General features: G+C 40.6%; 1 protein-coding gene across 1 annotated transcript in view; it reads left to right on the top strand.

Moving 5' to 3' along the window:
* Positions 1-25842, top strand: part of LOC112104196 (cilia- and flagella-associated protein 47) — a 698279-nt gene that overhangs the window by 602979 nt on the left and 69458 nt on the right. The window contains exons 55-57 of the mRNA XM_029910741.1: positions 20395-20554; positions 21551-21645; positions 25261-25422. Of these exons, the coding sequence (XP_029766601.1) occupies positions 20395-20554; positions 21551-21645; positions 25261-25422 (417 nt within the window). The remainder of the gene's footprint in view (positions 1-20394; positions 20555-21550; positions 21646-25260; positions 25423-25842) is intronic.

The raw sequence follows: 25842 nt of genomic DNA, 5'->3' as shown, positions 1-25842 counted from the left end.
CCTTGAACTATTGTTTGCTGCCCGCCCTGCCTGAGGGCCTGGGCTGCCTGACTTTGTTTGTGCTCAGCCTGCTGCAAGGACCTGAGCCCGCTTGACCTATTGTTTGTCGCCTCGCCCTGACTAAGGGCCTGGGCTCCCCTGGTTGCGTTATTACTACTCAGCTCCTGAGGTAAGGCCCGGAGCTCAGAGACTAGTGTTCTTGCCCAACTCCTGAGGCAAGGACTGGCGCCCTAATCACTAACCCTAAGTGTTAGGTGCCCCGCCCTGAGTGAGGGCCGGGGCTTCGCTATTAGCGTTATTGGCGCTCAGCCTGCGGGAAGGATCTGAGCCCCAGGAAACTTGTGTATTGCCCCGCCTTGAGCTAGCGGCTGGGCTTATTGGACCTTGTAATTGCTTAGCTCCGGCTGCAAGAACCGGAGCTTAGACTGATTTGCGACCCAGCCCCGACGGAGGGCTGAAGCCTCATGCAACAGTAGTGTGTCTTTTTGTTCAGCCCTGCCTGAGGGGCGGAACCCCGAGACCTTCGGAACCAGAAGACTGATCCAGGCCGTGTAGTGAAGCGGCCTGGCTCCCAACGGCCCCTGAGAGGGCACGACCCCCGCACCGGACTATTACATACAGCAATCTAGAGACGATGCTGCATTTGGATCAGCGGTTCTGCACTCAGCGATGTCTCACTTCGACTCCACCACCTAGGTAAGGCTTGGTAGTCACCTAATTGGAATCGATATGAGCAAGCACTCGAAGAAGAAAAACCTTACTGCAGCCTTACTGCAGCAGCATGTTTGCCCAAGTGTGGGAACTGACTAGTCAACAATGAGCAATTATGAAACTCAGGGAAATAGTACAGGAGGTTCACAGAAGAGAATAAAAGCTAAACTTTTTTTTTTCTTGACTGTTTCAAGAGGTTATGGCAAGGAAGAAACTTTGGAAAGGATAAAAGTGCTGAGTAATCTTTGCATCCCTCACCGTTCACATGCCAAGAATAAATCAGAGAAGATTTGCTTTTATACAGTTGATTTCTTTGAAAATTAACATCTAATACAATTTCTGGCTACCTGTCATAAGTTGTGTAATGTTTGGCTGAATACAAAAAGTAAAAAGATGCAGCTGTACCAACGTCATTTCTGGCTTCATCATACTTCTATTTTGATTAAAATCTTCCATAGCTTCAGAATTTCACTCTGTAGTCAGTGATAAGAACAGTTACCTATGGCTAAGAAAAGCTTAAAATGAAAATAAAAATATCTATCAAAAATAAGCAAAGAGATATATGACATATGTCAAAAATTCAATTACACCTGAACTGAAAGTTATAGTTTTTTTTAAACCACAAATTCAAGATATTTCAGTGTGTATTTTGGTTTAAAAATTAGATGAAATGGATAAAAACAAGTCATGGTTTTACTGTATAGGAGAGATGGGAAAGTGGAACTTCCTGCTAGTGTCATCTCGCAGGGCAAGGTGAACTTTTAACCTTCATTGACAAATTGGGTAGGACTGAATTCTTTTTATAGTTGTCTGCCAAAAGGGACATGGCATCTTTCCTAAATAATGAATGTGATGCTTCCAGTGTTGTTCTCATAGGGCTTTTCTACATGGTAAATAAGTGTGCAACAAATGTGGAGCAAGCAAGGATGTGAATCTACAGTGTGCCAGCTTGCCAGGCACTAGCTTACTGTGTGGACCCTGCTATAGCACAGTACATTAAGCCATGCTTAAAGATGCACTCCAGGACTTTCACTGCATTGTAGCAGTGTGCGCATGGCAAGTTAGTGCACAAGAAGTTAGTACACTGTAGAGCAATGGTGGGCAACCTGCAGCCCATCAGGGTAATCCACTGGCAGGCCGCGAGACAGTTTGTTTACAATCACTGTCTGCAGACACGGCCACCCGCAGCTCCCAATGGCCACGGATCACTACCCAGCCAATGGGAGCTGTGGGAAGCAGCGACCAGCCTGCGCCAGGATAGTGTGGATAGACTTATAGAGGGGAAAATAATTTGGATTACTCTGCAAGGGCTCCACACGCCTGGTATTCTGGAGCTAGCTGTCTTGAAGTTTCTTACACTCTGAGACTTGGGAGCAGGAGCAGGCCATGGAATAGCGCAGCCTGGGCAAGAGACTCCAATGTTATGTGGATCCATAGTTGCCTAGTTTTCAGGTGTATGTCAAGTGATTTTACTCATAGCTGTGAGTAAAGCAAGTGATCTTTTGCATGCACTCTACAGAGGGAGAGCTCCCTCATTTCCCAGTGCTCTTAGGCATCAAGCCAAAGCTTGTTGAAGTCAATGGGCAGTTTTTCCATAGAGTTCAATGGCTTATGACTCAGGCCCACACTGGGTGCACACAGGAGGAAGATGGACCCCTTGAAGTGAGCCAGCATAGTTGTCAGTAGGTAAATGAAGATTATATACAGTGTTCCAAAGTTTTGTCTACACCCCATCCAGATGCTTGGGAAAAATTAGAATTGGAAAAAAAAGTGAAAAATGTAAATCATGTTGAGAATTTGAAAGTGGAAGGCAGCTTGGGTGAAAGTGATCATGACATCATAGAGTTCACAATTCTAAGGAAGGGTAGAAGGGAGTACAGCAAAATAGAGACAATGGATTTCAGGAAGGCGGATTTTGGTAAGCTCAGAGAGCTGATAGGTAAGGTCCCATGGGAATCAAGACTGAGAGGAAAAACAACTGAGGAGAGTTGGCAGTTTTTCAAAGGGAAACTATTAAGGGCCCAAAAGCAAGCTATTCCGCTGGGTAGGAAAGATAGAAAATGTGGCAAAAGACCACCTTGGCTTAACCACAAGATCTTGCATGATCTCAAAAATAAAAAGGAGTCATATAAAAAATGTAAACTAGGACAAATTACAAAGGATGAATATAGGCAAACACAGGAATGCAGGGGCAAGATTAGAAAGGTAAACGCACAAAATGAGCTCAAACTAGCTACAGGAATAAAGAGAAACAAGAAGACTTTTTAATCAATACATTAGAAACAAGAGGAAGACCAAGGACAGGGTAGGCCCACTGCTCAGTGAGGAGCGAGAAACAGTAACAGGAAACTTGGAAATGGCAGAGATGCTTAATGACTTCTTTGTTTCGGTCTTCACCGAGAAGTCTGAAGGAATGCCTAACATAGTGAATGCTAATGGGAAGGGGGTAGGTTTAGAAGATAAAATAAAAAAAGAACAAGTTAAAAATCACTTAGAAAAGTTAGATGCCTGCAAGTCACCAGGGCCTGATGAAATGCATCCTAAAACACTCAAGGAGCTAATAGAGGAGGTATCTGAGCCTCTAGCTATTATCTTTGGAAAATCATGGGAGACGGGAGAGATTCCAGAAGACTGGAAAAGGGCAAATATAGTGCCCATCTATAAAAAGGGAAATAAAAACAACCCAGGAAACTACAGACCAGTTAGTTTAACTTTTGTGCCAGGGAAGATAATGGAGCAAGTAATTAAGGAAATCATCTGCAAACACTTGGAAGGTGGTAAGGTGATAGGGAATAGCCAGCATGGATTTGTAAAGAACAAATCATGTCAAACCAATCTGATAGCGTTCTTTGATAGGATAACGAATCTCGTGGATAAGGGAGAAGCGGTGGATGTGGTATACCTAGACTTTAGTAAGGCATTTGATATGGTCTCGCATGATATTCTTATCAATAAACTTGGCAAATACAACGTAGATGGGGCTACTATAAGGTAGGTGCATAACTGGCTGGATAACCATACTCAGAGAGTAGTTATTAAAGGTTCCCAATCCTGCTGGAAATGCATAATGAGTGGGGTTCCGCAGGGGGTCTGTTTTGGGACTGACTCTGTTCAATATCTTCATCAACGACTTAGATATTAGCATAGAAAGTACGCTTATTAAGTTTGCAGATGATACCAAACGGGGAGGAATTGCAACTGCTTTGGAAGATAGGATCATAATTCAAAATGATCTGGACAAATTGGAGAAATGATCTGAGGTAAACAGGACGAAGTTTAATAAAGACAAATGCAAAGTGCTCCACTTAGGAAGGAACAGTCAGTTTCACACATACAGAATGGGAAGAGACTGTATAGGAAGTAGTATGGCAGAAAGGGATCTAGGGGTTATAGTGGACCACAAGCTAAATATGAGTCAACAGTGTGATGCTGTTGCAAAAAAAGCAAACATGATTCTGGGATGCATTAACAGGTGTGTTGTGAGCAAGATATGAGAAGTCATTCTTCCACTCTACTCTGCGCTGGTTAGGCCTCAACTGGAGTATTGTGTCCAGTTCTGGGCACCGCATTTCAAGAAAGATGTGGAGAAATTGGAGAGGGTCCAGAGAAGAGCAACAAGAATGATTAAAGGTCTAGAGAACATGACCTATGAAGGAAGGCTGAAAGAATTGGGTTTGTTTAGTTTGGAAAAGAGAAGACTGAGAGGGGACATGATAGCAGTTTTCAGGTATCTAAAAGGGTGTCATAAGGAGGAGGGAGAAAACTTGTTCACCTTAGCCTCTAAGGATAGAACAAGAAGCAATGGGCTTAAACTGCAGCAAGGGAGGTTTAGGTTGAACATTAGGAAAAAGTTCCTAACTGTGAGGGTGGTTAAACACTGGAATAAATTGCCTAGGGAGGTTGTAGAATCTCCATCTCTGGAAATATTTAAGAGTAGGTTAGATAAATGTCTGTCAGGGATGGTCTAGACAGTATTTGGTCCTGCCATGAGGGCAGGGGACTAGACTCGATGACCTCTCGAGGTCCCTTCCAGTCCTAGAATCTATGAATCTATAGAAAATGTATCCCCACTAAGTATCCCCACTGTAAGTATCTTTCACACTTTGCTGTCTAAGTACCATCCACAATCCTGTGTCCACCCATCTTTTCCTTTGACTCCCCTCCCCCAGCTTCCTCCATTTTACTGTCTATGCCTCCCAGCCTTCCCCCATTTTTTCCTCTGCTTCTTCAGTCCTGCTGCCCATTATTCTCTGTGCTCCCATTCCATTTTTCCATGCTAACCTGTGCCCTACGTACAGCTGCTGCATTGTACTCTGATTCCCTTTCTCTACCCCACCATCTGGACAAGTCATCTTCCACCTCTTCACTGCTCAGCTTTTAGCTCCAAGTCCTCAGACTGAAATCCTGTAAAATCCACCATAGCAGCTTTGAGGAGAAACTGCAGGGGAATCACTGCAGTCTGTCAGCAGCCTAGTTATACATATGCAATAGCAGTTGGGATGAGGGCAGCCTTGAAGCAAGTCCATGAGTGTCTTGCAAGATGTGTGATGCTTGGCAACCCTGTGACACCACACAGAGCAGAGATGCTGTGACAATGCGGTTCTGGCGGAACCCAACTGAGAGTGCCAATTCAGGACAAATTGCTAAAACAGGGCAGTTACAGCCCAAGGCTGGGGGTTTTTCCACCTCTAAGGCAAACCAAACCAGCCAGACTAAGAGGACTTTGGTCTCACCCCACTGGCTAACCGCAAGTCTCACAAGCAATCTCCTTAGACACTCCAGTTTTCCAGTATTACCACCAGTGCCACTTGTTATGGGGACAAATGGTTATGAAAACCAATACCCAAGTAAAAGAAAAAGGTTCTCCTGATCCCAAAGGACCAAGCCCCAGACCCAGGTCAATATACAAATCAGATCTTACCCACAAATCACGCTGTTGCCAATCCTTTAGAATCTAAAATCTAAAGGTTTATTCATAAAAGGAAAAAGATAGAGATGAGAGTTAGAATGGTTAAATGGAATCAATTATATACAGTAATGGCAAAGTTCTTGGTTCAGGCTTGCAGCAGCGATAGAATAAACTGCAGGTTCAAATCAAGTCTCTGGAATACATCCCTCGCTGGGATGGGTCCTCAGTTCTTTGTTCAAAGCTTCAGCTTGTAGCAAAGTTCCTCCAGAGGTATGAAGCAGGATTGAAGACAAGATGGAGATGAGGCATCAGCCTTATATAGTCTTTTCCAGGTGTAAGAACACCTTTGTTCTTACTGTGGAAAATTACAGCAAAATGGAGTCTGGAGTCACATGGGCAAGTTCCTGCATACTTTGCTGAGTCTCAAGGCATATTTGCCTTCTCTCAATGGGTCAATTGTACAGCTGATGGTCCTTAATGAGCCATCAAGCAGGCTAGGCAGAGCTAACACCAGTTTGTCTGGGATGTCACCCAGCAGCATAGCATAAATTTGAAATACAGACAGTATAGAGCCAATATTCATAACTTCAACTACAAAATTGATACACACATATAGACAGCATAATCATAACCAGTAAACCATAACCTTGTCTTAGACACCCCATTTGACCCCCTTTATAAAAGATTTGGGTGCCACTACAGGACCTTGGTTGCAACAATGATCTATATGGTCCCAGATTATATCAATAACGTCACAGATGCCATACCAGCAAGGGAAGACAATGGCTACAGGGGACTGCCATAGTGTGGTTCAATGGAGGTTACACAGCCTGGGAGGTTATTTCTTCCCCTCACCACCACAGAACATTCCTGCACCAAACTTGGCTACTCAAATATGGCATGGGAGTATGGGGGTGGTGGGGATTTTCTCCTAAAATGTATTAGGCAGACCCCTTGTGTTAGGGATGAAAAAAGACCATCACTAAGATACTATGCATTTATCCTAAACAAGGGTATGCTCATCATTATTTAACTTATATTACTAGTATATTTTATCTAAAAGTTAAACTATTAAAAATGTAATTTTCCTTGTTATGGTTATCACCAGAGTAATGAACTACTGTATTTGGCAATATATTTTTTAATGAGTTTCAATCTTAGGTATTGTAGCATTAGTTATTACTACACTTCTATGATAAATAAAGGCAATAGATATTGCTGTCATATATTAAGTAGTTTTTTATTTCAGCAGCAACTGTACTGTAGGCTTATTAGTTAGAGAAGGATAATTTAATAAATGAACAGGAAAGCTCATGCCTGGCCTTTTAGACAGGCTTCATTTAAAAACCAAATAAATTGCATTAAAGAAAACTACATATTTAATTACTGAGATCTGTTCTCAATCCATTTCTTTTCATCTAAATAGCAATTGTTTAACTTGTATCCATGCTTTAGTACCACAAATAAATCCTTCTAATTTAAAGCTCTAAATGAAATAAATCACAAAGTGTCTGTCAGACTTATACAAAATTTTATAAAATGCAAGAGTCATGAAATGGCAAACAAAGCTTATAAACACTTTGTCTCTATTACATTGTCCTTTGTATGCTTGTAATAGTGATGTTGTGAAATCATTCAAATAAGGGGTAAAGACTTGGCACAGGTATTCTTCCTCTCATGCCACTCACTTTTTTTAAACAAACCCCAACAATTCTCAAATCAATTTCAATTATTTTGCAAGTTTGAAATAGACATTTGTGTATCACTGGTTAAGGTCTGATTTCCATAGTCCTTTCTTCACCTTTCTAATAAGGGAAGGAACATCCTCAAAAGCAATCAGGTAAATATGGAATGGCCTCAAATTCTAGATTTGAAACACTGACATCAGAGCCTGTCATTAAGTTTGATTACCCTGTAAAGTTATTTCCATCCTGATTTTACAGAGATGATTTTTACCTTTTTCTTTAATTAAAAGCCTTCCCCCCACCAAGATTTGAAAGTATCCTGTCCCCTTATTGGTCCTTTGGGTCAGGTGTCAGCCAGGTTACCTGAGCTTCTTAACCCTTTACAGGTAAAAGGATTTTGGAGTCTCTGGCCAGGAGGGATTTTATAGTATTGTACACAGGAGGGCTGTTGCCCTTCCCTTTATAGTTATGACAGAGCCCCATCAGCGGGCATCCACAGTGGAAAATGACTGATCTAAGCTCCCACAATTCGGGAAGCAAACAGCCGCTGGGTGGGGTGGGGTGGGGTGGGGGGGAGCGGAGGAGACACTCTAGTCCAAACTCAGAAATGACATACAAGGTTGTGTATGTTAGATTCCTTTATACACAATTAAACGCCGTTATGCCTACTTATACACACACTACCCAATGTGTAAGGGAATCTAAGATGATGTTGGTTACATGCTGAGGAGCCAGGGGATAACATAAAAATCTTTAAGTTAATGTAGGATGAGGGCTAATTTAGCTTTCAGCCTTTTATACCCTCCTGAGATTAGCTATTTTCCTTTCTTTGTTACATATGATTTGCACCAACATAGACTTCTTTGCACTTAGATTCAATGAGCCAGACTATGGAATTGTTGCATAATGTGTGTTGAAGGAGTTGGAAGATAGCATAAGTTACACCAACTTAAATTCCCTCTGGAGACTCTTCTCTGAAGTCGGTTCCGTGAATAGAGTGGTGACAAGTGAGGTAAAGTGACCATCATCTCCCCAGCTAACCTCAGGTGTAGCGAGATTCCTGAAAACCTAACTGCTGAAATGTACCTGACTGACATGTGAGTCAGACACATGATCAGCACTGAAATTCTAATTATATACAGACCACCCAAAAGTTCATTTCAGAGTGGACAAATCTTGTTTCAGGCCTAATCCTGCAGACACCTACTCGTCTTATCCTGGGAGATTCTGCATACAAGCAGATGTCACCTGTGACCCATTGACCCAGGAATGAAAAAATGGCATGACAACAAAGGGATTTTCCCAAGCAATCTCCCAGCAAGATACAGGACCAGCCATAATGACCCACCTTGAATCCTCATGGATAGATCCAGGGAAGTGTTCTTTCCATTTACACAACTACCCAGCTGGGCAAGACTAATGTAGAACAGGCAAGTCAGACTGCTATACCTACCCACTCATGTCCCCAGGCAAAGCGCACTGCCAAGTGGAGGGGAGGGTCTGAAGCAGCCTCACCAGAGTAACAGAGTCAGTAAAAATCAGCCTAAAGCACTGATATATATCCACTCTCCCATTTAACAAAAGACCAGTCACTAGGAAGGTGCCAAGGGAAGTCCACACGTGAGCCAGAATTTTGCCTCTTCTAGCTGGTGAAGGCAAGCAAAGATCACCTGGGCCTTCTGCACACTAGTGTTATCAATGCATCCCTCAGGGACAGTAACCTACCAGAGCCCTGGCAATATCTCGCTAACTACCTGATCTTAAATCCTCCCCTTCTGAGTGAATTCACTAAGGAGGTATTAGCAAATCATCTCTAGCAGCATCTAACGTCTGTTAATATCCTCTCCCCATGAGAATCCTGACTGTGACACAAAGAGAGCGCCAATCATACTGAGTTCCTAGTGATGGACAGTGACAAGACAATGATGACTGATTTTAGCAGACCTATCTACTGCTTTAAACACAGATGATCCTGAGGTCATGATAGCCTTTTTGGGGAACCTAGCAAGAAGAGAGAGACTTGCTGCCAGATGGTTCTGCTTATTTCACTTAGATATCAGAGGGTTGTGATGGGCAGCTGCTCCTCCCCACCCAGAGTGTTCACCTGTGGAATCTCACAGAGTTCCAGTTCATCATCTATGACAAAGCACTGGAAGACGTACTGAGATGCTGCAAGCTCAATTGCCAGTAATAAATCAATGATATAGTCCTTTCTAAAGCTAACCACACCATAACCTGCCTACCTCAGTGCTGTGAAGAAACATATGTCCAGGTGATTAACAGCTGGCTGAAACTCAACTTGGGTAAGATAAAGGTGCAGTCAGTAATCAAGAGGAAGCCTTTCAGAGATCTTGAGGAATCCATGGCCCACTCCACTGAGGGTGTTCATCCCTAGATTAGCAGAGTTTTGCATAGTCTTACGTCATATGTCTGAATTTCCAAGCTGCAGCAATGGCTATAAATATCTTTCCCCACTCCACCTGGAAAGAAAAATGCATCCAGTCCTCACACAGATGAAAACTTAGCCTTTATTTAAGAAATGAAGGTGTGGATAACTATGGCCATTTCTTGAAGTGCACCCTGCCTAGGGCTGACACAGTAGACACATTTCAAATGGCTCAGAAAGCAGCAGCCCAACTTCTAAGTGGAACAGGTAAATTAGAACATGCTATACTGGCTTTTTATTCAATATCTAATCCAATTCAAGGTTATGTTCCCAATTTTCAAAGCCCTCAATGGACTAGGGTCTGATTACAAAAGACCATCTGTTTCCTCACTAATTAAAAAAAAATAGCATGTAACTGTCATTACCTAGATCAAAGGTCATTAGAAATTGTGACAATGCATTCTTAATAAAAGGTGTACTGCTACTGAACTCTCTGGAGAGGGAGTTATGGATATTTCATGTCTATATGCTACAGGGATTACTACAATATAAATACTTACAGAGAGGTAGAAACAAGTCCTTAATATGCAGTTTTTGCTGGCAGATACATACCAAGTAAAAATGACAGAAGAGAAACATAAAGCAGCGTATGGTTTTTGCAATTATACCTATTTCATATCTATTTTATTAATTAGGCAAAATCATAAGGAAATCAATCTTTACCAAATGACCAGTTGGTTAGTTGACAATCATCAGCAAGCCTAATAATGTAAGAATTACTGTCATTATAAATAGTTTATAATAATAAGGTTTATTGAGCTGTATCATGAGTTAGCAGTGGTATTACAAAATTAGTGTGATGTTTAATGACCAGTTTTCCACTAACTGGAGATCAGGATGCAACCACATAGATTCATCATTACAATATTTATTTTAAGAAGCACTTGTGTTCTTTAACAAGCAGAATTAGTTACTGTATACACAGTCGGACACAGAATAATTCTCCAAACTTTCTCAGGCTTTTTCATACCTTACAATAACAGAAAATAAAAATAAACGCATCTAATTTGTAGCTTTTGAAAAAAACCCACAACTTACTTTATTAATGTCATTTTTTCAGAGAGCTAGAGGACCAGATCCTCAGCCGAGCTGTTATCCCTGTGCTGCTCTGGCAATGCAAAGGGGCCATAAAGGTAGCTTGACTGGCTAGCTAGAGATTTTCCAGGCTGGTGTAGCAACAGTATGCCATGCTGTCCTTGTAGCCATCAGCCTCGATGTCATAGCCAGGGGAAGGAAACATCACCAGAGCACCACTGCACTCCAGGTATCCCTAGCTACCAGTACAGACAGCATGAGACCACAGGCAGCCAGTTGCAACAGGATCTGTGATGCTGAGGTGTACTGAAATCGCCCCCTGCTATATGCTGAGATGTAGTTCTGGTGCTTGCAGCAGGAACACTGAGGCAGCTGACTAGCTAGCTGCTTTTCTAAAGACCCAATCAGAAGTGAAAAGTACTGGCTTTAAAGACCAGGGAAAGCTATATTGGTGTCCAGAGCTGTTTTCCAACAGGAGGAAACTGGGGGACAGGACTTTACCACTCTTATCCTTTTCTCCAAATCCCTTTGCTGAGCAGTCAACCCTGAAGAGAGCGGAGGGAAAATGAGTCAAAATGAGAGGATAGTTTTTTGTTGTTGTTGTAGCTTCCTAGGTTTTTAAAAAATGAAATCTGAAAAAACTAATTCTATCATGTGGAACCACATTGATTCCCACGTGGTTCATCAGCAGGCTTGGAACTTGTAAGCCACTGCACAAACCTCTGCCACTTGAGCCAAAGAGAAACAGATAGCAGTAGTAGGCTATGATCATCTGTGGGTCAGCCACTAGGACTTGAGGCACACATTTATCATTGGGTTTCACAGCTATTTGCTGCCCACAGAAGAATATTGAGGCTCAGAAATCCTGGTTTCTTCTTCAAGGAGTGTCCACATGGGTGATCCCCTTCAGGTGTGCTTACACCCCCTGTGCCTTTGCTTGGAGATTTTTGGTAGCAGTGCCTGTCTGGCCCACACATGCACCCTATGTGTCCTGGTGCCCCATTCCAAAGACACATAGGTCTGCATGGGAGAAGCGCCCTCAGTTCCTTGTCAGCCACCTTTGGCCTGAGACAATGTAGAGCTGCTCCTGCTCTCCTCAGTTTAGTAGTGTAGCATTAGTTAGTTTAGCTTGGTAGTAGTTGTTGGGACTGCAGTCCCCTCCTTTTTCCTTTCATTTTTTCCTCATTAAGGGGGTTATTCTGAACTTTAGTTCTGGGGAATGCCAGGATCCTTGGGTTTTACAAAGACTCTTTCCTGCCTGGAATCTATCCCGGTCAGTTATGGGCATTCTCAGTGTCTTCGCTGTTTGGGAGTCAATCATATCCCCAGTAAGTGCAAAATCTACACCTTCAAAATGAGTTCTCAGAAAAACAGGGAGATCAAGTTTAAATTACTGATGACAGAGAAAGCCCTAAGACCAGTTCTGGACTCGGTTCTGACAACCCCCCCATACCCAAGTCTTCAAGTAATTAGCCCCTGGGACCAAGTAAATGAAGCTTCTGAGCCAGGGGAGCAGAGAGGACCCTTACCTGCTGATAGTGGGAGGGAGCACAATTTAAAGGTTTCGTTTTAATGGCAGATTAACCATTAAGTAGGGTGGTGCCTGCCTGCTTTAACCTTCTTGAAAGCCATCTCCCTTTCTTTCAATTCCTGATTGCCTATCCCCACCCTCAGACTTTCTGTTTGTAACTGTATCTGTTTCTACTAGTTGTACTTAACAGTATATTGAAATTCCTTAGGGCAGGGCCTTATCTAAGCTGTTGGGCAAAGTGCTGTGCTTGTTTCTATACTGCATCAAGAATAAATAAACTCATTTTTTTACTCCCATATCTGACTTAATCCAATATCCTGCAAACCTTGTTCATCCTCTGGAAATTGCTGGGGTTCCTGCTGTTAGGGTGAGGACAATGTGTGATTGTGATTTACAGTTTCAGGCCCTTGAACTGGGACATAACTCCAGTGGGGATAGGCTCTGCCCTCTCCCTCCCCTTGCTGCAATCCTGATGCCCTGTTGGCTTGTAAATAGGCTTGGTAAAGTGCATTTTTTATTAGTTTGATATTGGTATATCTTGATATTAGTTAGGTTTTTGATACTGTCTTACATGACCTTCTCATAAACAAACTAGGGAATACTACATTGAGCTATAAGGTGGGTGCATAACTGGTTGGAAAACTGTTCCCAGAGAATAGTTATCAGTGGATCACAGTCAAGCCGGAAGGGCATATCAAATGGGGTCCTGTTCGATATCTTCCCATTCTGTTCAATATCTTCATCAATTATTTAGATAATGGCATAGAAAGGACACTTATGAATCTTGCAGATGATACCAAGCTGGGAGGGGTTACAAGTGCCTTGGAGGATAGTATTAAAATTCAAAATGATCTGTACAAACTGGAGAAATGGTCTGAAGTAAATATGATGTAATTCAATAAGAACAAATGCAAAGTATTCCATTTAGGAAGGACAATCAGTTGCACACATACAAAATGGGAAATGACTGCCTAGGAAGGAGTACTGCAGAAAGGAATCTGGGGGTCATAGTGGACCACAAGCTAAATATGAGTCAACAGTGTAAACACTGTTGCAAAAAAATCCAAGCATCATTCTAGGATGTACAAGCAGGACACAAGAGGTAACTGTTGTAAGCAAGACACAAGAGGTAACTCTTCCGCTCTACTCCACACTGATTAGGCCTCAACTGGAGTATTGTGTCCAGTTCTGGGTGCCACATTTCAGGAAATATGCAGACAAATTGGAGAAAATCCAGAGAAGAGCACAAAAATGATTAAAGGTCTAGAAAACATGACATATGAAGGAAGATTGAAAAAATAGGGTCTGTTTAGTCTGGAGAAGAGAAGATTAAGGGGGGGATATGATAACATTTTTTGGGTACAAGGAGGAGGGCAAAAATGTTCTCTTTAACCTCTGAAGACAGGATAAGAAGCAATGGGCTTAAATTGCAGCAAGGGCAGTTTTGGTTGGACATTAGGAAAGCTTCCTAACTATCAGGGTAGTTAAGCACTAGAATAAATTGCCTAGAGAGGTTGTGGAATCTCCATCATTGGAGATTTTTAATAACAGGTTAGACAAACACCTGTCAGGGATGGTCTAGATAATACTTAGTCCTGCCTTGAGTGCAGGGTACTGAACTAGAAGACTTCTTGAGGTCCCTTCCAGTCCTACACTTACTATGATTCTATCGTTCACACCTTGAAGGACTTGAGGGCCATGCTCTGATCTCTCAGGAACTGCAAACAGAGAGAGATTAGCAAGACTCAGATGATGTAGAGATCTTTTCCACCCCATTATTCTACCTTCTGTAGGCCACATGAGCCACTGGCCAAGAGGCCTAGATATTTTAAAAATAAGCCAGCTACTGCAACAACTGCCTCATCCCAGCCATCCGTATCATCCATGCATCAGTTTTGATGATTTGATCAAGAGTCTGGATCACTCACTCAGCAGGGATTTACTGCTGCACCATCCCAGTCTCCTTTCCCCCTTTGGAAACCATCTCTCCCAATTTTGAGCTGTGTGGGAGAGCATACCATGCGACAAATGGGTTTTGGAGGTAGTGACATCCAGTTATCCCATCCATTTCACTTCCATCCCTCCTGCCCACACCTCTTCCCTGTCCCTTTTCAGGGACTCTCTCACAATCAGTTGCTGAGACAGGAGGTCAATTCTCTTCTACACTTAGGATCTATAGAGCCCATTCCTGTGCAATACAGGGAAAGGGGTTTTATTCCAAGTACTTTCTGGTTCCAAAAAAGAACATGGTGAGAGAGACTGATAGTAGATGTCTGAACAACTGTGTAAAACATAGATTCAGGATGGTGACCCTTGCACCTATAATTCCCTCCCTAGATTCCAGGGATTAGTTTGTGATTCTTGACCTTCAGGATGCCTAATTTCATGTCACAACCCCTTTCACAAGAGGTTTCTTCACTTTGTAGTCAACCACTACCAGTGCTGCATTCTCCCTTTCAGCCTCTCCTGTGCCTAAGGTATTTTCACAGATCATGATGGTTGTAGCCACCCAACTTCATTGTTTAAGGATAATTGTTTTCCCTTACCTTGATGATTGGTTGTTCAGGAGCCAAATTTATCAAGAGGTGTGGTCAGCAGTACAAATTACAAGCTTATTATTCCACAGACTAGGCCTCCAACTGAATCTTGAGAAGTCTGCCCTGACACCAATATAGAAGATAGATTTCACAGGAGATTCTCTGGATTTGGTTGCAGGCTGGGCTCACTTACCTACAGACAGATTTCTCATCCTAAGGAATCTCATCTCAAAGATTCAGCTCAGCCCTCAAACCTCAGTAAGGAATTGTCTTCAATTATTGGGGAATATGGAAGCTTGTGTTTTTGTAACCCTAAGCACCAAGTTACATCTTTGACGCTTTCAGGGATGGCTCAGGACAGTCTATATACGGAACAAGCACAGACTGGACAAGCAAGTGTCTGTATTCTGCTGTCACTCAGCTGGTGAAAGGACCGTCCCCAGGTCTGTGCAGGAGTCCCACGTATTCATGATTCCCCTTGCATTATGGCAATATGAGATGCTTCCCTCTTGCAATGGGGGCCAACATCTGGTGCCTCTCAGAATACAGGGAAAATCATCATCCCAAGAGCAGCTTCTCCACATCAAACTTCTAGAGTTGAGAGAAGTCAGAAATGCTTACCTTCACTTCCTTCCTCTGATAAGATAAGAGCCAAATCAGTCAAGATCATAGCAGACAGACAGTGTAGCCTGGATGTTTTATATCAATAGGCAGGGGCATGGTCCCCCTCATTCTGTGCAAAGCAATAAACTCTGGATTTGGTGCATAGCCAACCAGATAGTCATCTCAGCTTCTTACCTTCCAGGTATTCAAAACAGCATGGCCAATGAGCTCAGCAGGCACTTCTCCGAAAATTAAATGGGAGCTAGACTCATGAGTCCTCAACAACAAACCCTTAACTTGGGAGTTTCCAAAGGTAGACTTGTATGCAATCACCGCCAACACACAGTGCACAAAATTTTGCTCGAGGGAGGGAGAGTGAGACCCCTTATTTATGCATATCCACCAACACCATTACTTTTGAAAGTACTGAAAAAAAAATCAAACAAGACAAGGCCAGAGTCATTTTAGTTGCACCAATCTGGCTGAGACAAATTTGGTGTCCTTACCTCATTTAACTTGTCCCTCTTCCACCGATGAAACTTCCAACCAGTTGCCATCTGGTGTCTCAGCATGCTTGTCAGATGCTTCACCGCACTCTGGAAGTTCTGCTATTCAAGTCATGATTCCTAGGTGGTTCTCAGGGATAGAGACTTCCTGTTCAAAAAAGGTGCAACATGTAGTATTAAACAGCAGAAAAATGTCTACCAAAAATGGCTAATATCTGTTTATTCTGACTCTTTCCCCCCCAATTTATATCTCTTTAAATTTCCACAGTTGTACAAAATAATTGGGGGGAGGTGTCAGACAATAATTATTTAATGACAGCAGATATTGAGATTCAAAAGTTAAAGCTTTATAATCTTTAAAACACAACATCATATATCAAAATATACAAAGTAGATATCCTTAAATCAAACTAATAACTTTGCAAGCAGCATTTTTCTTACTTTGTCTATCTACAAATTTCAGTTATCAATGGAAATATTTTCTCATCAGTTTCAGCATGTACAATGAAATCTACATTTACCAACAAAAAACTAATCTTTCCAAGCCTAGCTATTACAGATAAAAAAAAGTCTCTGTTTTTTAAAAGTGCTAAGTTCAATTGAAAGGTGACAGAAAGATGGTACAGATGGTCACAGCTTGGGTAGTGGCAATACAAGCTATCCCAAATTGCCCTACCAATGTGTTTCGACCCTGGTGCACTTTAAAATAGTTCATTCTCCAGGCCCATTTAGTCTCTGCTGAAACTGCTGGCTAGGGTGCCATTTGTGATGACGATTTCTGTAATGTGACTTTTGTCTATGATGTCAAGAAGAAGGTCAGGGAAAATGTGGGACCCTTACTGAATGGAGGAGGCAACATAGTGACAGATGATGTGGAAAAAGCTGAAGTACTCAATGCTTTCTTTGCCTCGGTCTTCACAGACAAGGTCAGCTCTAACTGCTGCACTGGGAAACACAGTATGGGGAGGAGGTGAGCAGCCCTCAGTGGTGAAAGAACAGGTTAAAGACTACTTAGAAAAGCTGGACATGCAAAAGTCCATGGGTCGAAATCTAATGCATCCAAGAGTGCTGAGAGAGTTGGCCAGAGTCACTGGCCATTATCTTTGAAAATTCGTGGTTACTGGGGGAGGTCCCGGATGATTGGAAAAAGGCAAAAATAGTGCCCATATTTTAAAAAGGGAGGAAAGAGAACCCGGGGAACTAAAGACTGGTCAGCCTCACTTCAGTCGCCGGCAAAATCATAGAGCGGGTCCTCAAGGAATCCATTTTGAATTACTTGGAGAAGAGGAAGGTGATCAGGAACAGGATCGAGGGAAGTGATTATTCCCCTCTATTCGGCACTGGTGATGCCACACCTGGAGTATTGTGTCCAGTTTGGTCCCCCCACTACAGAAGGGATGTGGACAAATTGGAGAGTCCAGCAGTGGGCAATGAAAATGATTAGAGGGCTGGGGCACATACGAGGAGAGGCTGAGGGAACTGGGGTTATTTAGTCTGCAGAATAGAAGAGTGAGGGGGGATTTGATAGCAGCCTTCAACTACTTGAAGGGGGGTTCCAAAGAGGATGGAGCTAGGTTGTTCTCAGTGGTGGCAGATGACAGAACAAGAAGCAATGGTCTCAAGTTGCAGTGGTGGAGGTCTAGGTTGGATATTCGGAAACACTATTTCACTAGGAGGGTGGTGAAGCACTGGAATGGGTTACCTAGGGAGGTGGTGGAATCTCCATCCTTAGAGGTTTTTAAGGTACCCGGCTTGCCAAAGCCCTGTCTGGGATGATTTAGTTGGTGTTGGTTGTGCTTTGAGCAGGGGATTGGACTAGATGACCTCCTGAGGTCTCTTCCAACCCTAATAGTCTATGATTCTATGAACCAAAACAACATTTCATATCGCATACAGCATTTGAGTATCTTAGGGGCTGACCATATTCTGAGCAGGGGTGGTCAAAATGTGTCTCGCGAGCAACATGCGGCTCTTTTACAGTTAAAGTGTAGCTCATGGAGCCCTCCACGCCCCCTCATTCTCCACCTACCGGACTGGGGGGAGCTCGGGGCTTCTGTCCTGTGGCAGATTGGTGGGGCTAGGGACTTCTGCCCTGCAGGGATGGGGGTTTCATGGTTTCAGGGCTTCAGCCCTGTGCGGCCCACCTGTCAGTGCTTGGGACTTCAGCAGGAGAGGGGCACTAGCCCTGAACCCTGGCAGGCAAATTCCATCTCTCAAACTTCTGTACATTGTTGTATGTGGCAAGGGTCAGTAAGTTTAGCTGTACTGTAGTATTTAGTGCTTTGTGTTAAAACGCAGTGACTACTGCAGCCTGAGCAAGTTAGAGCAGGTCTTACTCCGCTTTTAACATAGTGCAAGGGTACCAGCATGCACAGAGCTGGAGCAGGAGAGAGTACAGGTGAGCAATGTGTGTGTGTGCATGTACACACACACACGTCCCTGACTGCTGTGAAATCTGGTTACCCTCCAGGATCTAGCCCATAGTATATCCATTCATTTCTGCAGGAATAGTCCTAGCATTGTACAAATTTATATTTTAACTTGTTTAACAGAAATTAAGATCTTGATGACTTGATCATTAAAAAAACAGAAACTCTGACACAAAATACAGTATTTAGCAAATGAGTTAGCAGAGGTTCAAATCTAGTATTTAATTGAGTACTAGGAAAGAGAACGTATACTGCTACTTTGTTTCCAAGTACTTATTTCACTGCTAGATTCAGACCATTTCTACCAGCTTTGCTACAGACCAAAAATCGAGCTGCATGGAGAAGAAATGTACTACCACCTAAGTGATTAAACATGAATCTCCCAGGATAAAATAATACCATTGCTAAAATGAAGGTCATGCTCAGATGACCCTCTTTAGAAGATTTTCTTCTGGAAAGGCTGGAAAAATTATGCCAGGTTTTACAATTTATAAATTTCAAATAAAACTTTGGTAGGTAAACATTTCTGTGTAATCAAAAGATCGTTCAAAATAGTGGTTTAAAGCACCCAGTACAGAATTTGAATATTCCATGTGAGGTTTCAATAGTTAAAACCTCAAAACTAATTTGTCCGTCTGTTAACTTTTATTCTAGTGATGTGTTCTTTATTTTCAAAGAATTTCTGACAGTGAAGAACGGTTACAACAATATGAGAGAAAATGCTGTATGTTATAGTACAAATACAAACAAACAAACAAAAACCTCAGGGAAGTCATATGGTCTGTGCTGTGCAGGAACTCAGACTAGATGATGACAGTGGTGTCTTTTAACCTTAAAATCTGTGAATCTATGTAAAGCTGTCTCTCCAAAATGGCATACTAAATAGAGTGTTTAGGGTCAGGTTTCACTATAAGATGGGACACTTCCAGGGCTTGTGCTGGGCTGAGCCCTGGCACCTCTAGGCTTACTGCATCAGTTATGAATGTAAAAAAATTGCTTTAGCCTCGGCACCTCTTTCATTACAAATTAAGCACTGGTCACTTCTATAAATGATTGTCATTGTAGGCTTTTAAGTATGTTGAGAAGGTACAAAAAGGGGAGGTACAAACAAGGGCTCTGGGAGAGATGAAACCTACAACATGGGATGAAATATACAATGAGCAAAGTCAATTGCAAACATGGAACTAAATCCTATTAAAATATATTTAAAGGAAATAGTTGTCAAAGTAAGTGATATGCAACTTAAACATAGAGCATGAAATAATTTAAAGTGTGATGTTAATGGATGAAATCTAAAATATCAAACTAGTTTTAGTAGCATGTTTTTAAAGTTACGTTATGTATTTTATATTGTTCAGTTACCTGTCCAAATGTACTAATTATTTCCTCTCATACAAAATATTTATCATTAAATAAAGGCAAACCAGAAAAAAAAAACAGTTTAGCCATGTGTAGATATGACACTTATAAAGGATTGTTTTTGATTGGATCTTTATACATAGTGTTAGACTCTTTATAATATTAAGTCCAAACATTCAAAATTCATGAGTCAGACCCCAAAAGATCATGGGATCACCTTAAAATTATTACTTAAAATACATATTTGGGGTTTTTAATTCACCTCCAGGTTTTTGAGCCTGCAAGGTGCCTTCTGGTCACATTTGCAAGCTTTTCTCCACAACTATGAAGGTTAAAACTTTTTTTTTAAGTGAGAGCTGGGATTTTCAAGTAAGCACTTGTCTCCAGGAGCTGGGGTTTTAAGTAAAGCATGCATTTGTCCATTTCATTGTGAGCAACAATATATTATTTGACTACTTGCAATAAAAGGTTAAAATAATTTTGTTCGAATTGAGAAAATAGTCCTTTATGATAGAGGCCAAACTAAATATTCTGTGGAATAGACAAAGAGAAATATATACATAGAAAGTGACTAAATTACTCAAAGCTTTCAAAATATGTCTTTTTTGCCACCTTAGTGACAAACTGTTGTATTATTTTACAGCAATCCCACTACCTCCAAAAGGTAAACTGGACATCCCGGTGTTGTTTGTGCCTGACACAATGAAATTGTATGAAGCTGTGGTGATTGTTCATGTAGTGAAGAAGAATGGTGAAAACTGGCCCTATGATGATCCTGCTGAATTAAACAAAGAACTGAAAAGGTAATTATTGTGATAGGAAAAAAATCACTGTTGAACAATTTCAGCCAATGGTCATATTTTTCCTCAGATATATGAATGCAACTCCTATTGTCTTCAGATGGAATTGCATGTGTGTTTTTGATGGCAGAAATTTGTCCATTCTGAGAGACGTTTCTATGTAAGTGTTTAAACACCTGAACGAAGAACTGCAATGGTAGCTAGCACTCAGTCAGTTTGAACACCTGCCTTTCATTTTCTTAAATTTGGAAACTCAAGAGAATTACTTGCCACTGCTTTTAGGTGTAGTAGATAAATGAACAACAGTTGGATTCTTCCGTTATTCTTTTAACTAATTTGAATTAGTTCTAAATTTGAACTAATAATAAATCAGTAAATATCCTTTTGATATATTTGTGAAAGCAATTATCAAGAGATATATTTGGCCTTATGCTGATTCCATTTTTGTCGATTTTCCACTAATATAACTACCAAATTCAATGAAGTTGCTCCAAATTTTCACTGATATTAGTGAGAACAGATCAGACCAAGTGTTCTCATATCCTGAATACACAGCTCAATTCTCAATTCTCTTGTGTGATAAATTCACATCTTTGCAAAGTGGGTGTAAAACACTACCATTCTGATTTGGTTCCATTTTATATCCACTTTGCAGCAGCTGTGCATAGCTGTTAATGATTGCACAAGATGCAAGGGAATGGAAAATAATCAGGCACATTGAGAACTTTGGAGTCCAGGATAATTTGAGTATAAAAGTAGAAAAGGGAGTGAGCCCCATGAAAGAACTCAAGAAATATGACCACAAACCAAAATAACAAACATATCTGAAAGGATTATTTCCATATTTTTTACTCCTTTAGACTAAATAAGCCTTTCACAGTGTCTCAAGTTGGGCACCCAAAATCCCTAGTCTTGGCCACAGTTTTAAGTTAACATCAATAACACCAGTTTCTCAGCTAGTCGAAGTTAATTATATATTTTACTTGAATTTCCAAACAGCATCACCACGTCAGAGAATGGGGAAATCCATGGAATATGCTGGATCTACCCAATTCATGGAATCCCTGAAGCACAACCGTATAAATCAGCACCAGGTATGTAATAGCTGAAAAGCCACAAACATAAGAACTGTAATAAAATCAAAACAGTTGCTTGCCTTTTGACATCTAACACTTGGAATTTGCATCATGCAGAAGGCTGACACAGGTGGATTTCAGCCTGTTTTTCCAGAACACCTTTGCAAATATGTGAGGAGAGCAGAATATTGAATCAGCATCCACGGAGTAGATCTGACAGAAGAATTTTGATACTTATCCTAAAGCAAACTCTGAAGGAAGATTGCAAATCACTTTAACTTTTCCATAACACTCCTGGGAAAATTAATTTGCACTAACTGATATAGACTAATATTTATGGAATTTTTGTTTTAGCTCACTTTGGAAGTAAATAGAGCTTCATTTGCTACTAAATTAAATATATCTATTTCTTAATCACAGTATAACTTCAGAATTGGTTTACTTTAAATTCTGTTAAATAACATGGACATTGTGAACTGGTTCAGACACTAATAGCCTTCATAAAAGCACTGCCTGTGAGTAGATAAAGGCACTTGAAAATTTGCTAGTCAGTTTTATACTGAATCTCCCTTTGGCAAATAAAAACAACCTGTATTAGTGTGGGAAGATAATGAGAGACGTCTTGAGGATTAAAATTATTGAACTTAATAGGAATAGATATTATTTGTACTGTCATTGTTCTGATTTGTTTAAGGACCTTTAACTTGCAGTCAGATGCCCATGTGATATTAATTAGAGCTTTCATCTCACTAATTTCCTCTTTATTCATTAAAGGAGTGAAGCAGAATATTCTCAAATATTCCACTTGTGCCCAGTATGACACCATTATAACTTTTCTCATTAGCATGAAAACTATGTGTACAAAAGGTGAATGCTTGTGTTCTTATTTTAAATCTTTAGTGTACTATGAAAGCAGTTTGGGATAAATATCTCTTTTCTTTAGGCCATTGTTTTCACTAGGTAAGGTAACTATACATTAAAAATGTTAGCATTAATAAATTGCTTAAGTGACATACTACTCTATGTAAGTGGAAGCTGTCACATCTTAAATTTTAATTTTTTAAAAGCTGTTATGAAAACTCAGCATATTTATAACTAGTTCTGTTGCCATGTAAATTATGCACAATACATATTTGTAGTTCACACCAACATCTTTGCATTAATTCTGAATATCAATAGCATTTAATGACAATTTGTAACAATTATATATAGACTGTGAGTTCTCTTTCCATCGCACAATCCAGAGTTATAAATGGACTGTACTTTATCCTTCTAAATATAGGCCCCAACTCAGCAAAGCACTTAAGCATTTTACATATGTACTTACGTCCCATTATATATGTCCCGTTGACCAATTGTAGGATCAGGGCCCATAGCAAGTAATCTTCTAGAGATCTATTTTTCTCATTAAATTGTTATCCTAAATATAAGGATTATATTGTTTTTTCTTTAGAAATAGTATTATTAAAATTGCCTACGGACTACAGCCTGTGATATCAAAACTTCGAACTGTTGCTCTAGTTGATTAGATAGTGCCTCATCCTTTTTTGCATCACAATAGACTTCTGTAAAGTGTTTGACTTAGTACCACACTACATGATTATAAAAAGTAGCATTGAATAAAATTAATGTAGTACATATTAGATTAAAAAGTAGCTATTGGATAGATCTCCAATGGTAACTGTAAATGGGGAATCGTTATCCAAAGGCAGTGTCCAGGGACAGGCTGTGGATAAGCTCAACAGGGCAGGATTATCACTGGGATCTTTGAATTTTTAGTTGGACTTTTGTAACCCTGGAAGGGGATTGAATTTAAGTGTTCCCTAGCCAGAGGGGCAATTCACCAAAAAAAGATCATGGTAGAACCAGATCAACTGACTAGAGGGTGTGCTAGAGTAAACGATCCTCTGAAACTCCCTGACCTGACACCAGGAGGCACTAAAGCAGTGATTGAACCATATACAGGGACTGTATCCTGGAAAGCAGTGACTCTGAGAAGGATTTAGAGTTCTGGTAAATAACCAACTGATCAGAAGCTTCTAGTACAATGCTGTGGCAAAGAGGACTGGTGTGATTCTTAAATATGTAAACAGGGAAATAGGAAGTAGGAATAGGGAAGTGATATTACCCGTGTCTACAGTAGTGGTGAGACCATTATGGGAACACTGTCCCATTCTGGTATCCAGACTTCATAAAGTACCGTATGTTGAAAAATGTGAAAGGGATCAGAAAGGAGCTACAAGAATGATACAAGTTCTGGAAGTCCTGCCTTATAGTGAGAAGTGTGGGAATCTAAGTCTATTTAGCTTATCAAACAGAAGGTTAAGAGGTGACTTGATCATGCTCTATAGGTACCTACACGGAAGAATTTAGTAGAGGGCTCTTTAATCTATCAAACAAAGGAATAAGATCCAATGGCTGGAAGCTGAAGCTAGGTAAATTCAGGCTAGAAATAAGGTCCACATTTTAAACAGTGAAGGTAATTAGCCATTGAAATAACTTGTCAAGGGATGTGGTGGGTTCTCCATCACTTGAAGACTTTAAATCCAGTTTGGATGTCTTTCAAACAGAAGTTATGGGCTTGGTGCAGGCAGTACTAGGTAAAATTTTATGGACTGTATAATGCTGGAAGTTAAACTAGATTATCATAATTGTTCCTTCTAATCTAAAAATTTGTGACTAAATCTGTGTGGATAAAAAAAATCTTTAGCTTTTTCATAATCATAGAATAAATAATTCTTTTCATATTCACTTGGGCATAATTTTGATGGAAAGAACATAGACATTTTAAAACTGAGAAACAGATAACCAGCTCTTTGTCCAAGTCTATGTAGAGTTTTAGACATCTGGAAATTTCTGAATAATTTTATCTGGGAACATAATAGTGCCCTTCAATTTCTAGATCTAATTTACTAATCTTTCATGGTGTTGAAAGAATTGTAATCAAAAAGGTTTTACAGACTATAATACACCGGATAAAACACCCTTGTATTGAACATTGAAATATTTTCTAAGGGGAGGATTAAAATCACAGAATTCACGAAAGTCACATTCTATATTAAAATTCCTTTGCTTCAGATACTTAAGGGAAACTCAAGTTGCAAAATTTTAAATCATAGTATGGTTCTCTAAAATTGTGTTAAATGTTCTCTAAAACTTCAACTCTGAGCAACAGCATGTGGTCTTAAATTAAGATATAAAAAAAATTCTTTTTCAGTTTCCACAACTATTAACTTTCTTTTGAATTTATTTTTTTCAGCTCCTATTTTTATTTCCAATTAAAATATTTTAAATGAATTTAAATTAAATTTCATAATTGCAAAGAAATTGCAGAGATTTCTTTTCAAGAGTTATTTGAGAAGCAGCTGTGGAAATGAATTGCTTAGTCCAGAATGTTTTTTCAATAAATTGAGCAACATCTTACCATGTGTTTTTGTCAGACAGAATATTAAGGGAACAGTGAAACTGGCTCCTCTTCACTGTCTCAGTCCCCGTTGGGGTAATTGAATACCTGATATTAGCATCTTTCTAAAGATATCTCACCCTTATATTTTTAGTTATTTTGTTAAAATCAAGAAATTAATTTTTCAGGAAAGCAACATTTTACAAAAATTGATCCCTTCTTTCCTGTAGCTGTTGTATGCTGTCGAGCCAGAAACAGAGTGGAGGAGCGAGTGGAAGTTCTGTTAACTGGTGTGGTTCCTGGAACAACTGCTATGCCAGCAGCAAAAAATGTTATGATCACCACTAAAATTAAGACACCCAGTGTCCAGGATGAAGTTCAGGTTACTGCCGGTAAGAAAGAACAGTACAGCAGTTACTGTACATTATTTGCATAGTGTACTATCTAGAGCAGGGGTAGGCAACCTTTCAGAAGTGGTGTGCCGAGTCTTCATTTATTCACTTTAATTTAAGGTTTCACGTGCCGGTAATACATGTTAACGTTTTTTAGAAGGTGTCTCTCTCTAAGTCTATATTATATAACTAAACTATTGTTGTATGTAAAGTAAACAAGGTTTTCAAAATGTTTAAGAAGCTTCATTTAAAATTAAATTAAAATGCTGATCTTACGCCGCCAGCCTGCTCAGCCCGCTTCCAGCCTGGGGTTCTGTTCACCTAGGCCTGCAGCGGGCTGAGCAGGGCCTGTGGCTGGGACGCCGGCTGGCAAGGGGCCGGCAGCCGGGACCCCAGACCTGAGGGGGGGGGGGGCGGGGG

This window comes from Terrapene carolina, unplaced genomic scaffold (assembly GCF_002925995.2).
Source record: "Terrapene carolina triunguis isolate 2854851 unplaced genomic scaffold, T_m_triunguis-2.0 Scaffold22, whole genome shotgun sequence".
NCBI classification, from domain to species: Eukaryota; Metazoa; Chordata; order Testudines; family Emydidae; genus Terrapene; species Terrapene triunguis.
The sequence above is the reverse complement of the archived record's forward strand: the minus strand, read 5'-3'. Positions and strand labels throughout refer to the sequence as shown.